General features: G+C 44.9%; 1 protein-coding gene across 1 annotated transcript; it reads left to right on the top strand.

Annotated features, from left to right (window-relative positions):
• The first annotated feature begins 3,677 nt into the window (after window positions 1–3,677).
• Window positions 3,678–11,924, top strand: LOC129209572 (cytochrome P450 2J2-like). The gene is made up of 9 exons (XM_054834198.1): window positions 3,678–3,884; window positions 5,477–5,639; window positions 6,259–6,399; window positions 8,038–8,198; window positions 8,995–9,171; window positions 9,723–9,864; window positions 10,026–10,213; window positions 11,134–11,272; window positions 11,746–11,924. Exons 1-9 carry the CDS (start codon window positions 3,678–3,680, stop codon window positions 11,922–11,924), a joined length of 1,497 nt encoding a protein of 498 aa, XP_054690173.1.
• Window positions 11,925–13,082: the final 1,158 nt, after the last annotated feature.

Below are 13,082 nucleotides of genomic sequence, written 5' to 3'. Positions count from 1 at the left end.
CAAGGAGTGCTCCCTGCAGCTCATAATGCCTCAGTTTACCCATTCATGGTGACAGTTGCCTGCCTTACAGCTTTAATTAGTGCTGGAAATTTCATTGTGGCCAGGAGGCAATAGGTGAGAGGTCTGTGGGAGTCCCAGGAAAACCTGGAGAATATTTGCATCTAGTCTTAGGCAGGAGAGAGAGAAGATGCAAAATTGGAGGCAGTTTAGTATTAACCACGCAAGCACAGCAGTAAATATGGCCTCGGCTCCCCGATTTCAGGGCATGGAGTCAGACTCCCAGGGATATTTGGGCCCCGAGCTCCCATGGAAGCACTTAGGTCCCGGTGAAATCACCCCAAGTGGGGAACTTAAGCTTAAGGACTGGGTTCAAGCATGTCTCTCCTGAGCTCGCTCCAGGAGGTACAGGTGCCTCAGCACTCTCCATTCCTCTCCTTCTGCAATTACAGATCTCCTACACATTTCACTTGATACAGTAAAGCAAATTCTAAAAGGAAATGAGTGTCCAAAGCAGCCATTGCCTCCAGGTCCTTAGGGACTCACCCGGGCTGGATCATGAAAAAGCAGCTGCACCTGCGTGAAAGCCCGCTGGGACGTGGCCTTTATGTACACATTGGGGTGGTCGCTGCTGTTCACCAGCTTGCCCGTGGTGAAAATGGCATCACTCATTTGGGTCTGACATAACAAGGCAAGAAGCAGCAAAATATTCCTTGATGTAAGTCAGGATGGGTCCTCGGGCTTTGCTGGAGCCTGTCAGTTGACGTGACCTGAGCACGTGGCTCCCCGCGTGGGTGGGTGTCTCACACCTCCAGTGGGGTGGATGGAACCACAGTGGTGGATGAGCTGTTACTTGCCTGAAAAAAAGTGTTTGAGGGGGAAAATTGTCTCCAGTCATTCTCATTTTGCATGTGATTTTTCCTACATATGTTTCTAATCATTAAGAAATTCTGTAGCTTAAATAATGCTCTGAAAGTACGGTAACTGTTGGACTACATTCTGTTGTAACCTTATTGAATTTCACTTCTCTGGAAAAAATAATGGGATACTATATCTTGAAAAACAAATGGTAATTGCATTTTTAACAGAATGTTTCTCTTTGTGTTTCAAAACCTTCTGCACACAGTTAGACATCTAGCCAGGGAAGAAGGTACAAAGCATATGGGCCAATTTCTGTCTGTTGGCTGTTCAAGATGCCTTAATATTCAAGCAGTGATGTGTGTGTGTGTCCATGCAATATGGCACAATTTATCTACTCAGTATCCATGAGCTCAGGTGAGGTGATCAAAAAGTTGTGTACTGGGGTCAGAAGAGGTATCCAAGGAGGAATTGGGGAAGGTGGGTTTACATCCTGCTCCCTATTAGATGTGTGGGTGTACATCCTTATCTCATATTAATTCACATTTTGGCTATTTGGACCAGAGAAGACCAATGTTGCTGTGTTCATGGTGCCAGCCAGAGGCACGAGTTCATCTTCCAGGTGAGCAGGATCTTACAGCTAAGGGTTTTGTTGAGAATGCAATAATAAGAATTGTCCAACACCTTTGTAATGCCCATGCGCTGCAGCGATGTGACTTCCTCAGTGCTTTGGGGATCTGCACATCACCATGTGCTGGGAACTGATTTGATTAAAGCCTGAGACCCAAAATAGCATCATTGCAATACAGTTTGGTAACACGCTGGTGTTATTGTCTACCGAGGTTAGGAGAACCCTGGTAATACTGGAATGCTCTTCCCTAATTTTTAGTAAATCTAGCGTGCTAAGGACTTTGTGAAGAGATGCATTTGGACATGTGAAGCTACAAGGCAAAGTAATAGGCTTGAGGTTTCTGACTGACAAGACACATGTGAGTACATGCAAAATGTGCTCCTCCTGCTAAAAATAACATTTCTCCTGTCAACCACGATGCATCCACCCCCACAACACCACCCAGAAGAACACATTAACACCTTGGCTTTGCACGTAGCCTGATTCACAGCAGCCACAAGTGGTAGAGGGATCTGCACTCTGTGTGCGTGCTGACAAATCATATGGCATAGCGAAGAACAGAGGAGTGAAACTGGGCTAGCAGAAGTTGACGCCTTATCATCACAGTCCCTTTGAGCATGCTGTAGGCTGACACCTCCACCAACCGAGTCATCTCCCCGATGCCAGGATGAAGAGCACGAGCCCACTATCCTGATTTAGCCTCTGATAAGCGAGGCTTGGCTTGCTACACTGGGAAGGGTGGAATAGGTGCGTTGATGCAAATGGTACAGGAGCATCACGGGTGCACCAGCATGGGGACAAGCAAAGCGTGTCCAACCACTGCTGCTCACAGCTGTGCTACAGTGACAAGATGGTTCTCCCATTACTGCTCCCCATTTGGTGCCTAATACCATCCAGAAATGTGTAAATAATATTTCAAACCAAGAAGTGTTGGGTTGCAGGTAGGTATTGCCCTTAAAAAGGACTCCTGCAATATCTAAGGCGCAGGTCTGTTGTACAGCCTGTGTCTGCTTCTGCTGGCACTGCAGCCACCACGGTAATGAAAGACATGGACAACAAAGCTTTTAAAAGTGGTGAAAGACTAAAGAATACCAAAATTTTTCCCAGTTATTATTTCCTGTGAAAAGTTGCTTTTTTTTCCTGAAAAATTAAAACTTTCTGAAAAATGTGAAAGACAACAAAAATTTACCATTCTTCTGAACTTCTTACCATAACTTCTAGGAAAATCATTATTGACAATTTTGCTTCAGTATAAATTTAGATTGTTTGCAAAGTAAATCTCTGAAAGGAAACAAAAAAAAAAGAAGACCTGGAAACAAGTTGTAGCTAAAATATTGGCCGGCGATGCAAGGTTGATTCATGGTCACAGAGATCACTGTCAGTCCACTGCAGCCTTCCCCTGGGACAGCATGAAGCTTTATTCAAAGGAGATTTTCTGAAAACCCAGGAGATTTAAATGCATAAATTCCAATCTCTCCTTTAGCTGGCAAGCACATGAGCCTAAGTTCTCACTCTGGAAATTAAGCTCCTTTAACTCTCGTCTAAGTGGCTGGGCAGAGCCCTGGGCTCTCGCAGTGCTTCCCTTGTCCGAACACCTGATGACTCTGGTAAAGCTGGGCAGGCTTTGGTGGACGCTGAAGGCATCCGGTCCTTTGCAGACGGTGCTTAGCACTTAACAGGATCAGCCCCTTAGTGATTTGTATGGTGTCCATCACCTCAGATGCCTTAGCGTTTTTTAAATTATGCAATGCCCACCATAGGTAATTACCCAAGTAAGCTGCTTTGTCCTAACCTCAAATGTTTGTAATGCTTATAATCCCAGTGAGGTGTCTGTATAAAGGAGCGCCTTGTTAAGGGCAGAAGGCAGGAATATTCTTCCATGAGAAAGTTAGGGAGTTGACAGAGATGTAAAGCTAAAGGATTGCAAGATTGCTTTTTTTTTTTTTTTTTTTGGCCAAACGTTTGAGGTTTTGGAGATCCTGGTGTTTAAACTTAGTTATTCAGCAGGTGGTCTGGAAGTAGCTGTACATGAGAAAGCAGCTCACCCATGGCAAGTCCTGTCCCCAGTAAGCTATCAGCATCTTAGCTTGTTTTGTTTTCTTTCTAGTCCTTTCTTACTCCTGTTTTAGCAAATGTAACACCAGCATCAAGTACCTTCTTGGGATGAAAATCCATGAGTTCATCAGCCAAGATGGAGCTTCAGTTTTGGCCTGATTTGGTTTTGCTCTTGGAAAAGCTGAACGGTCGGATGCTCCTGGTGATTCTGGTCACATTTCTTTTGATTGTTGACCTTGTGAAAAAGAGACGTCCCAGGAATTTCCCTCCAGGGCCACAGCTCTTTCCTCTTGTGGGAACCTTTGTGGACTTTAAGCAGCCCCTCCATCTTGCACTGCAGAAGGTAAGAGCTCCATGGACATTTCTCCTACTAACAATATTTTACCTCTTCAGTGACTTTTGTCACCAAACCTGAGAAGCAAGGGCAGCCTCCAAAGAACTAGCTATATAATAACTATGCATGGTTTTATCTCTTACTGTCACCTCCTCTTCCATGGGAGTAGGAAGGTCCAATGGGAAAGAAACCTGTAATGGAGGAAGACCTAGATGTTCCTCCTCTTTCTTCCCATCTGACCATGATCATTTTCTGCTGGAGCCCAGGAAGGGTTTGGAGGGACTGGGCCAGGCTGGTGGAGGAATGGCAAGTGCTGTGTGAGAAATTAACTGTTTGGACTGTGAACATCACCTCTGGAAATTGTATTGTCATTGTCTTTCCTCAGAGGCCAACGATTTGTCCCATTACAACTGAAAGAAACATTTAAGACCCCCGAGTTAACCACCCTTGTGGCTTCTTCTGTGTCACAGAAAGAGACAGTGATTGCTCTGGAAAGGTTTCCAGAGCTTTGACTCCCACCAGAGCCAATGAAAGAGAGGTACTATATACATGCTGAGTATGCTTCTCTGAAAAAGTGAAAGGAAAAGTTTTGAGTTGCTGGGTGCAAGTAGCCTTTCTGGTGACTGTTTATCCCTTGCTTTTACTTAGCAGGCTGACACCAGCCTATCTGCCCTGGGTTTTCACAGGCCACTAGCACGGGTGTTCCCTCTGGGAACCCTTGGGGAAGGCTGATGCAGCGTGCTCAGGATATTTTTCACTACACACAATTATTATTAATAAAATTAGGTGCATTCATTTACATGCGCACAATGACTGAGACACCCATTTGGCCCCAGACTGGTTTCATGAGTGACCACGGCAGTTCAGGGTGACCATGCGTGTCCTTTCATGTAGACTCATACTAGGAAGAGGATGGCCCCTTGGCGGAGTGGGGCCCAAGACATGGTATGATCACCCTTTGCTCTGATACATCAGGGACTTGAACGCTGCACAGGAGACACTAATGCCAGCAAAGTCCATGCAAGAAAAATGGCTATAATTTAGCCATAAATTTATTCAGGCTTAAAATTAGAAGTAGGTTTCTAGCCATCAGCAGTTGGAGCTACTTTCTAAATGGGATAGCCGGAGCAAGAAACCACACTACTTTAAACACAAAGTTGATGAAAGGGATTATTTGTTGTGCTTTGCCCTCAACAGCAAGAGCTTGGGCATGGTGACCCAGGTGCTGCCTTCACCTCTTGTACCCTTCTTGTGAAGAAGAGGGATGGAGCAGATGCCCGTAAGTTACCAAGCAATAATGTCCTTCTTACAAGTTAAATTGATGCAACCGCCTGGTAAAACTCATCTCATACCTGCTAAAAAATATGAGCAAATCACCTTTCCCATACTACAGCTCTCTAGTATTTTTATGCCATCTCCAGCCTTCATGGAATAATTTAGGTTGGATGGGACCTGCAGACTTAGGTTTGGGGTTTTTTTAAGTACCTTTGCTCCAAGCAGGACTAAATTCAAAGTTAGATGCCATTGCTTGAGGTCTTGTCCTGGTGAGTCTTGAAAATATCCACCTTCTTGCTCTCAGAGTTCAATGAACTCTCTTTCAGCTTACTGGTCGGTACGGGAACATCTTCAGCGTGCAGTTTGGAAGTCTGACTTTTGTGGTAGTCAACGGGTACCAGATGGTGAGAGAAGCTCTTGTCCACCAGGCTGAAATATTTACAGATCGGCCAAATATTCCACTCCTCCAAGAAATATTTAGAGGCTTTGGTAAGAACAGCTACCAGGATTTGGGTACAAATTTTTCATCTATTTGCAATGATAACAATTAGAGTGAAAGAAACAGGTTGAATTGGACCCTTGCTAACTGCCCTCAAAAAAGCTTGCACAGAGGAAGGCAAGAACTGAATTCAGTCTAATAATCTCAGGGGTGTATGTTTTAACCCCTCTGGGATTTAGGGATGATGATGGGCCCAAAGTCAAGTCTTGATGAAAGAGGAGAAATAAATGCAAGCTGCCCAGCGATCGACACAGTGGAAGAGTTTTCCCCTTGGTTTTAATTTCTCCTTTACTTTTTCTCCCCTGGTTGCATATAGCTCCAGAGACGGTGTATGGTGCTCCTGCCTGCAGCTCTGCCAACAGCGTGATAGTACTTATAGTATTTTGGCTTACACCTTTTTTTCCCACGCAAAGTGACAAAGTAGCAGATTAAAGCAAATCCATAAAGCTAGATCTTTAGCATAAGCCAATTACTCTTGAATTTTAATTCCCAGGCAAAGCTATAGTTTTTCAATGTCTGCAGGGTTTGTTTGCTTTGGATTGGGGTTTTTGTTCAAGACTAATACGTGACCCAGAGCAAGGTTCGTTCACTTGTTTTTTCCACCTACAGGGCTCATATCATCAAATGGGCATATATGGAGGCAACAGAGAAAATTTGCTTCAGCAACACTGAAAAGCATTGCTGTAAGTTTTGAGGAAAAAGTGCAAGAGGAGAGCCGGTACCTTGTGGAGACGATCGAGGAGGAGAAAGGTGGGCAGTTAAGGTACAGCACCATGCCCAAAGCTTCCAGCTAAACAAATGATGAGAAGTAAAACTCTTACTCCGACGCAGCTCCTAACATGCAAAACATTTCTTCAACAGCTCAAATCTCTATCTTACACTTCCAGACTGCACCTTTTAGCACTTCCTCTAGACCTCAGGCCTACTATTTTAGCTCTTCCTTATTAATATTAAGCAAATATATATATAGGTGTTTATTAAAACTTGCATGTTTATATGGCTAAGAAAGTCTCTCCTGTATTCTGCGAAGGAATAAACGCAGCTCTCCTGCTATCCGGCACATATGCTCAGAGGCTTAGTTAACCTCTGCTTGTCCTTGGTTTTGCAAAGTATTTTAAAACTTGTTTAGTCAGGATTTCCTTTTGTATCGTGCACAGATGAAGCATGTGCCTTGCTCTTTTATGGTCCAGCTTTTAAGAACTGCCAGAGGGATATTAGTAAGAATAATTTGTATGTTGGTACATGGGTGATGTTGCTCTTCAGCTTTAAATAGAAGCAGATGGGGTTTAGCTAATTCTATGGAGCTATATATAGTAAACAAGAAAGATCTAAATAGGAATTGTGAAATTATATACTGAACTTGCTCCATTTTAATTGCTGTTGCACTGAACAGGCCAAATACTTCATGTTGCCAATTGATTATAGTCCTTTATAGTCCTAATCAATAAACTAATTAAGCTGCTGGTTTGGGCCTTTCTTCCCATTAGTAATGACAAATAGTGATCATGTCCATCACTCTAATATCTGAGCACCAGCCCAGTTTAATTACTTTCTTGAAGAGTGGAGAGATCAGCAGTACTGTGCACAGTGCCTTGCATTTCAAAGTGATGCTCCCCAGCGTAGCGACCGCAGCTCGAGGCTGGACTGGATTCGTTACTTATATTAGTCTTTCATATCATGGCAAGTAGCTCTCCAGGCTGCCCAAATGTGCCCTAGGAGATGATGGTCTCTGCTCAATAGCTCTCCCAAGGAACATAGATGTGATGAACGTCACACCACACTTTGGTCTTTTAGGAGCTATGTGCATCACATCTATGTGTCATACGAGCTATTGCTGGATCTTATAGGCGGCCACAGAGACTTGCAATCCTCGGCCCTCTCTCCCATCCCACGTGATTTCTTTGTGGTGGACAGTTAAAGGCCAGTGCAATAGCATTTTTGCAGTGTGGTTAGACGTGAGCTCTCTGCCCCGGGCTGAGCTTTGAGGGACCCTCTCCTGGTGTTTAAAACTGGCACCAAAACTGTGTTGGAGCATGCAAACCCGACAGCCATACCGTGGCGTGCTCCCAGTCGATTTCCCTGGAAAACAGTTCAAGCCCTGCTTCAGCAGCTCTGTGCTGACATCGGTGTGTGCCAGCAGCCTGGACTGGAGATGGGAGGGGATGTTCTCAGAGAAAGGATGTCATGGTACCTAATATCCAACCTCCAACGGGATACTGGAGGTGATGGGGACCCCAGGACATGGTTGAAGCCTTAGCATCACCATGGATGAAAAGTAGGTGAGGTCTCACCCCAGCTTCACAACTATCAATCTGGTAGAGAATGTGGTTTTGACTGAGACTTTAAAGAAAGAAAAAGGAAAGCTGTCTTTCATTTTGCTTCCTCCAGGACAACCATTTGACCCTCATTACAAAATTAATAGCGCTGTTTCAAACATCATCTGTTCCATAACTTTTGGGAACCGCTTTGACTACCATGACAACCGTTTCCAGGAATTACTGCACTCACTGGCTGAAACGCTGCTACTCATCGGAAGTTTCTGGGGCCAGGTAAAGCTGGTCAGATGCTTTTCTAGCTTCAGCTGCATATAAGAGCTGGGAAACTGGAGTCTCTAAGGCACCCATGTAATCTGCTTTTCCCAGTAGAAAAAGAGTCATGTCATAAGGGAAATGACCACGAGTATTGTTTTACACTGGGTTTATACACAAAAATCCATCAGGAAAGCAAGGAAGCAAGTTAGAATTATTGAGGCACATGGAGAAAAAACACTGCAGGATTGTAAAACCAATCTTATGCCCGACATAGCTGAAGAGCAATGAAAAAACCTTAAAGATATCTGTGCTTCTACAAACAGAAGAGTCAATTAGTAGCACTCTCAGTGAAAATTCCCTTTTCCCCCACCCTTTTCCCAACCAGTTTCTCAAATGACTTTTATTTATGACAAAACTGTCTGAGAGTGCAGATTTATAACTCAAGTAGGTGGATTTGGGGACATAGTTTCTGAACGGCTGCACACCATGGGCCAGGTCTGATCCCTGTCCCCTCCACGGACCCCAGCACTAAGGGGCTCCTCTGCATCCACACTTGATTTCTGACTCCAGTGACCACTTCACATTAGGTGACAGCTTTGGCCACCCAATATTAAAGAGCTTTATCAGCAGAAAACATCTTATCTTGTTTGTACTGTTTACATCTGTGTAGCTAAATTGACCTTTGTAGCAAAACTGATTTTTTTTTTTCCTGGTAGCAAGTGGAGCTAATAAATTGCACTATCAACTGAATTGTAATACATGCTTTTTTTTTAACTCAAGAAATGCTCTTTTACTCTGTTTGATTTCTTGCCAGCTGTATAATGCTTTTCCTTTGGTCATGAGATGGCTACCAGGACCCTTTAGGAAAATCTTCAGGCACTGGGAGAAACTTCAATATTTTGTGAAGGGAGTGATTGCAAAGCACAAGGAGGATTTGGACCAGTCCGAGGCAGGAGATTATATTGACTGTTACCTGAAGGAAATAGAAAAAGTAAGAGAGAAATACCTAAAGCCACCTAAAGTTTAACCCAAGAAATGAGCAGATGAAACTCAAAGCTGTTTTGTCACAGGAGCCCGTGCCTCCCGCGTTGCCTTCTCCTCCCTACCTCTTCCACATCAAACTTTTTAGCAACAGCAGGAGCCTGATCACTTTGTAAACACACAGATTTTTATATTTTTTTTTTTCATTTGAAAGTATTTACACTTTGTCTTCTTCCATTTTTCATTCTGTCATGCAGCGTAGGAGGACTCTCGGGGAACGTGTTCACGTTTCTATGAGAGCTTGCAGGCCTGTGTTTGCTATTGTGAAACTTCACATTTAAAAACACTACCTGCTTTCAAAAGTCACTCTGCAGCAGAGTGTCTTTCAAAGTAGTCCACAGGGCTTGAAATTCAATGAAAGTAAGGGGCAGAAATTTCCAAGTCCAGGGGAGATGGATAATAAAATAGCAGCAGGACTTGACTTGATGGATGGTTTTGGATTGGGTTCTCAAAAGCGTCTCCTCCCTAACAGGAGTTTTCATTGCCATACTTTTCCCAAAGTTTAAGGGTGACACCAGCTCATATTTCCATGAGGAAAACCTGCTGTGCTCCACCCTGGACCTCTTCTTAACTGGGACTGAGACAACGGCAACCGCCATCCGCTGGGCTCTGCTCTACATGGCTGCATACCCCCACATTCAGGGTAAGGCCACTGATGGATCCTTCATTTAGCCCAAAAACAGAGAAGTGAAACTCAAAAAAACAAAGTTATTTCCAGCTTTACCACATGTTGGACATGCCTATGCCCTGCTTTTCTTATTGGGAACCTTTTGACCACAGGTCTCTTTTTCTCACTTTCCATAGAGAAAGTGCAGCTCGAAATCGACACAGTGATTGGCCAGTCCCGCCAACCCATGATGGCCGACAAGGAGAACATGCCCTACACCAGTGCAGTGCTGAGCGAGGTCCTACGGATGGGCAACGTTGTGCCACTGGGGGTGCCCAGGATGTCCACCAGCGACACCACCCTGGCTGGCTATCACCTGCCCAAAGTACGTGGAGACCACCAGCCCTCCCATTGCCCCACCAAAGAGAGGTCTTCATGGCCCAAGTCCCAAATCTCATCTGGAGGGGAACCAATCAGCGGGATCTTATGGACATATCACACTCATACGGAAAACACAAGTCCTCCTGAAGAATGCTGTAGGGCTTTTATGGGTCACACCTCCTTACGGAGGAGAATCGTGAGATCCTACAGTGTTGGTCATAATTTTCAGTTTTACAAATTTTATACAAGGCACCCTCCAGGCATTATGGAAATAGAGGGCCAAGAAACATACGAAAGCAAACAGTTTGGGTTTATTAATTCCACAGAGTATTAAAAATAATTTATTAAAAGTAGCACTTGATAAAAGCCAGGTAATAGGTATTGATGTGTACACACTGTTCTGGCATTATGAAAAAGAAAATATGAGATTTAGATATATCTAGTCACTTCCATGTATTTGATTGTTTGCATCAAGGAAAATTAAAAATAAAAAAATCTGGGCATTTTGCTCCACACTGATTAAAATATTTTCCATTTTCTGATTGACAATGTGGAGAAAAATCAGATCAGGTTTTTTTTAAAAAAGCACAATAAAATGGATCAGTTGAAAATTATTTGGTTAAATTGCTTCAAATTCCTATGGGAACACAATGTTATGGATTTTAAGATGGTTTATATTAAGATCACCAGTGACAGCAGCACAAAGTACGGATCAACACTATGGTGATATATAGAAGAGCACAGAAGTGAACAATCCTGTAGGCTTTCACCCTCGTTTAATTACATAGCTTAAGAAAAAACATTTTGCCCTTAAAAAAAATAGTAGTTTACATTGTATGTGGAACAGATCTAATAATAAACTAGTCTGACAACACGTCGGCTCTTCTCCTTTGCGTAATCGCCCATTTTCTCCACCTCTTGCAGGGCACCACCCTGATGACCAGCCTGACTTCGATAATGTTCGACAAAAACGTGTGGGAGACTCCAGACACCTTTAATCCTGAACATTTCCTGGAAAACGGCCAGTACAGGAGGCGGGAGGCTTTCCTGCCCTTCTCTGCAGGTAGGATGATGGATAGGGAGATTGTTTTCCTTTTTGCAATATTTGGGGTTTTTTTTCCCCAAGACACTCCCTTCAAAGTAGGGGGTACTGCTCCTTGTCCAGCTTTCAGCCCATCCCCACAGTGAAAATCCCAGTAACAGTTAATACTGATGGCTCAGAGCAGGAGGGAAATCAATTTGTTATCACAGGATGAAAAAAATGAGGTTTTTTTCCTCTTGCACAAGCTGTGTAAATGTTTTGGTTTTTTTTTCACCAACTTTCCCCTCTTCATCTACCCTAACAGCCGTCGCAGTTTGCTCAGCAGTAAACTTCTGGGGAAGGTTTCTGCAAAATGTGTGGGTGAACATTGCCACCTAACCTTTCGAGGAAGAAAAGCTCCCACAGCCTGTGCAATGCGGCATGTGCGAGAGGAGCCTGAGAGGTGGTTGAAGCTCGCTCGGGACTCACTGGGGTTATTTTTGCTCCTTTTCCAGGCAAGCGGGCTTGTCCCGGGGAGCAGCTTGCCAGGACTGAGCTCTTCATCTTCTTTGCAGCCCTTCTGCAGAAGTTCACCTTCTGGGCACCGGCGGCTGCTGCAGTGACCTTCGCCTTCACACTCAGCCTCACGCGCTGCCCCAAGCCCTTCCAGATCCGTGCGCTGCCTCGTGACTGAGGCCGGTGTAGGCCGCCCCCCCCCGCCCCCCCTTGCTTCAGCCCTCCGTAAGCTGGAAAGTGTCCCTTCTCCCATCCACCCCATAGATTTTAGGCCAAAATGATGGGTCATGGACATCTAGCACCCACGAACATGCAGGTAGCAGTGGGAAGGGCAGGAGGGCCACATCCTGCACACTGCAACGAGGGCAATCCTTGGCACTCTTCCCTTCACCTCCTGCCTCCTCCCCTCTATCAGTTTGGCAAAATGCATGAATTTAAAAGCCTTATTACTTAATTTCCGCCGTTAGCACCTCCCAGGAAGGTGTCTGCCAGCTGCAGAACCATGGGCACAGTTGGGTCCACAGTGGCTCTTCCATAGGGGATACATTCACCACCCAGAGACCATTCAGCAACCCCTAAATTCCAACACTGCAGCACCCTGAATGGCCATGGGCTGTGTTTTCTGAGGTCTCCCTGGTCAGTGAGGGCAGCTGCCCTTGGACGTACAAGCTCTGGGTTCATGCCTCAGCACCAGTTTGGACTTCCAGGTGGCCATGGCCGATCCTGAGGCTCAGGTGGCCTCGGCCTCGGTTTGGTGTGCATTGTCCACACCACCATGTTGCTGCTTTGCAATGGAAGTAGAGATCATTGCAGCAGGAGCATGCAGTTTTTTCATCTCATACGTATATGGAAGTTTTAATTAGGAGGCCACAGGGTGGCAGAAGCAGCATCTACTGTAGGCCAACCCATGTGGGATGGCATGAGGAGCCATGCCTCCAGGTTGTGAATGGCTGTAAAAGTGCAGTATTGCAATTCCATGAGTGGAAAAGGTTTATCCAAAAAGGTTTGTGCTAGTAAAGTACACAACAGGGACAAAAAAAAAAAAATTGCAAAAAAAAAATTACGTGTGGTTGCTCAGCAGTAGTTCAGCTGAAGCTCAACAGAATGAGAAGCAGCAGAGAGTGTCAGAAGGGTCATGCCCACTGCGGCTCACCGCTGGCCATCAGGAAGGAAATGGTGACGCGGAGGTTTTGCAGTGAGAAGTCACAAGCTCGCCCGTTTCCCTTCCGCTTCTGGCAAAGATTTGTGGCCATTCACGACGGCATGTCCATAGCGTGGGGCCAAGGAGGTGAGTCAGGCATGGCACCCTCTGTGCTGGAGGCACTGCTTCTGCCCA

Source organism: Grus americana, chromosome 8, assembly GCF_028858705.1.
Source record: "Grus americana isolate bGruAme1 chromosome 8, bGruAme1.mat, whole genome shotgun sequence".
NCBI classification, from domain to species: domain Eukaryota; kingdom Metazoa; phylum Chordata; class Aves; order Gruiformes; family Gruidae; genus Grus; species Grus americana.
Note: the sequence above shows the minus strand (reverse complement) of the source record. Positions and strands in the feature narration are given on the sequence as shown.